We start from the raw sequence: 1905 nt of genomic DNA on the forward strand, positions 1-1905 counted from the left end.
GCACAGCGGCACCCCTACCCGCCCCCTCCAGTCCCCACACCCCCCATCAATCACCAACACAGAGAATCGCAGTGTCGAGCGCAGTCGATTTTAGTGGTTTTCTTTAATCCTGCTCTGCACTTCTTTCTCATTTACTACACGGGATATTATAAAGAATAAATAGCAGATACTCTTAATTTACAATGATTAGTCATTCCATTTGTTCTCTATATTTACAATAACTGTAAAATAACATTGAACTCTATAGCTTCTTCGAGGTCCAAGGAAAACCAAAACACTTTCCGAAGAATGGAAAATAGCTTTTTAAAAGTCCTTCTACAAAAGTTCTCCCCTCTCTTTGTACTTTAAGAAAAAATAACTTTTCCCCCCTGCTTCGCCATGCGAAGGGCACTGGAATATAAATAGCAGGTTAACATTATTAGCGACAACCAGAATAAGTCTCTCTTTGCTCTGTTCTTTTTTTTTTCCTTTTGCTTATTTTTTTTTTAAAAATACAGTAGAAGCCGGTAACTTTTAACGTATAATACTGACCTTTTAATAAGTAAATTAAAACTGGGACCGTATATACACACACATATACATTCCTACACAGTTAAACAGTGCATTACATGAACCAGAAAGCTAGGTCTCTGTAGCCAGAAAGAAAAAAAAGTTCATTGAATCCCCTCGCGAGAGGGTGGTGGAACTGGTTGGAGACGGTGCGGGGGGCGGGGGGAAGGGCGTCAGTGGGGTTCCATTAATTGTCCGGGTGCTGGAAGGGAACCCCGAGTTCTAGCATGAGCACTTGCACTCGGAAATGATGGGGTACTGGATGGGAATCCAGCCGCAGCGCTGGCCCCCGCGCCGCTGACAGCGCCACCGCAGCACCGTGAGGTGCACGGACTTGGACGGCTTGCACACCATGCCCTCGGGCACGGAGCACGAGCGCTTACTGAAGCAGCTGCCCACCTTCACGTAGCGCGGCCAAAAGCGGCTGCCCAGGTCGTTCCACGCGTACAACACCGGGCAGAAGGTCTGCGACCACAGCCACATCTGTAACTTCCTCCGCAGCTTCTTGCTCAGGCGCTGCTTCTTGCCCGGGGCCAAGCCCTCGGAGAACTCCAGCCCTTTGATCTCGCTCGGCATGGCCCCCGACGGCCGCTGCCGCAGCAGCTGGTCCAGCTCGGCCAGGTCCTCGGCGCCCGCGGCCGCCCCCCCGCCCCCGCCGGGCCGGTCCTCGGGGGGCGAGGTGGCCATGAAGCCCGGGTCGTAGTGGCCCCCGAGCAGCGAGCGCAACAGCGTCTCGTTCAGATCCTTCTCTTTGGGGTCAAAGATAGGGTCCGGGTGTTCGATGAGGTCCACCAGGGGCAGGTTGTCGCTGGGAGCCGGGCGGATGTGGAGATAGTGCTGGCCGCCGGCCGGTGCCGCCCGCAGCCCCAGGACCACCACCAGGGCGTAGAGGGTGACCCCCAGGCTGGGGCAGCGCTCCATGCCTCCGGCGCGCGCCCGGGGCTGCTGCTTCGTCCCGCGTCCCCGGAGGAGAGCACGCCGAGCCCGCGGCGCCGCCGCGCTCCCCCGTCTCTCCGGAGGCGGCTCACCCGAGGCTGGGCAGGCGCAGGGCCGGCAGCATGAGTCGCCGGGAGAGCCCTTCGCGCAGCGCCGGCTCCCACCGGGGCGGAAAGAAGGCACACAAGTTGGCCGCAACTCCTCTCCCGGGTCTATTCGGGCAGGCGGCCGCGGCGGGGCATCCGAAATTACTCCAGGGCGACGGCGGGCGCGGGGGGCGCCGGCTCCTCGCTGCCTTCCCCGGCCGGCGGCGGTGCAGGGCGCGTGGACGAGCCGCTCTCCCCTCCTCCTCCTCTTGCTGCTCGTAGTCCTGCCGCTCTGTGCAGCGCCGCTGGCCCAGCGGGTCCTAGGGGCACTTCC

The 1905-nt window shown here is 59.1% G+C and overlaps 1 protein-coding gene across 1 annotated transcript; it reads right to left on the reverse strand.

Moving 5' to 3' along the window:
- Positions 1-771: 771 nt before the first annotated feature.
- On the reverse strand, positions 772-1470 carry NOG (noggin; the record flags this gene model as incomplete). Its single annotated transcript, XM_080827474.1, has 1 exon — positions 772-1470. The coding sequence occupies one exon, from the start codon at positions 1468-1470 to the stop codon at positions 772-774; it is 699 nt and encodes a 232-aa protein (XP_080683600.1).
- Between the last annotated feature and the right edge of the window lie 435 nt (positions 1471-1905).

This window comes from Martes martes, assembly GCF_963455335.1.
Source record: "Martes martes genome assembly, chromosome: 16".
NCBI lineage: Eukaryota > Metazoa > Chordata > Mammalia > Carnivora > Mustelidae > Martes > Martes martes.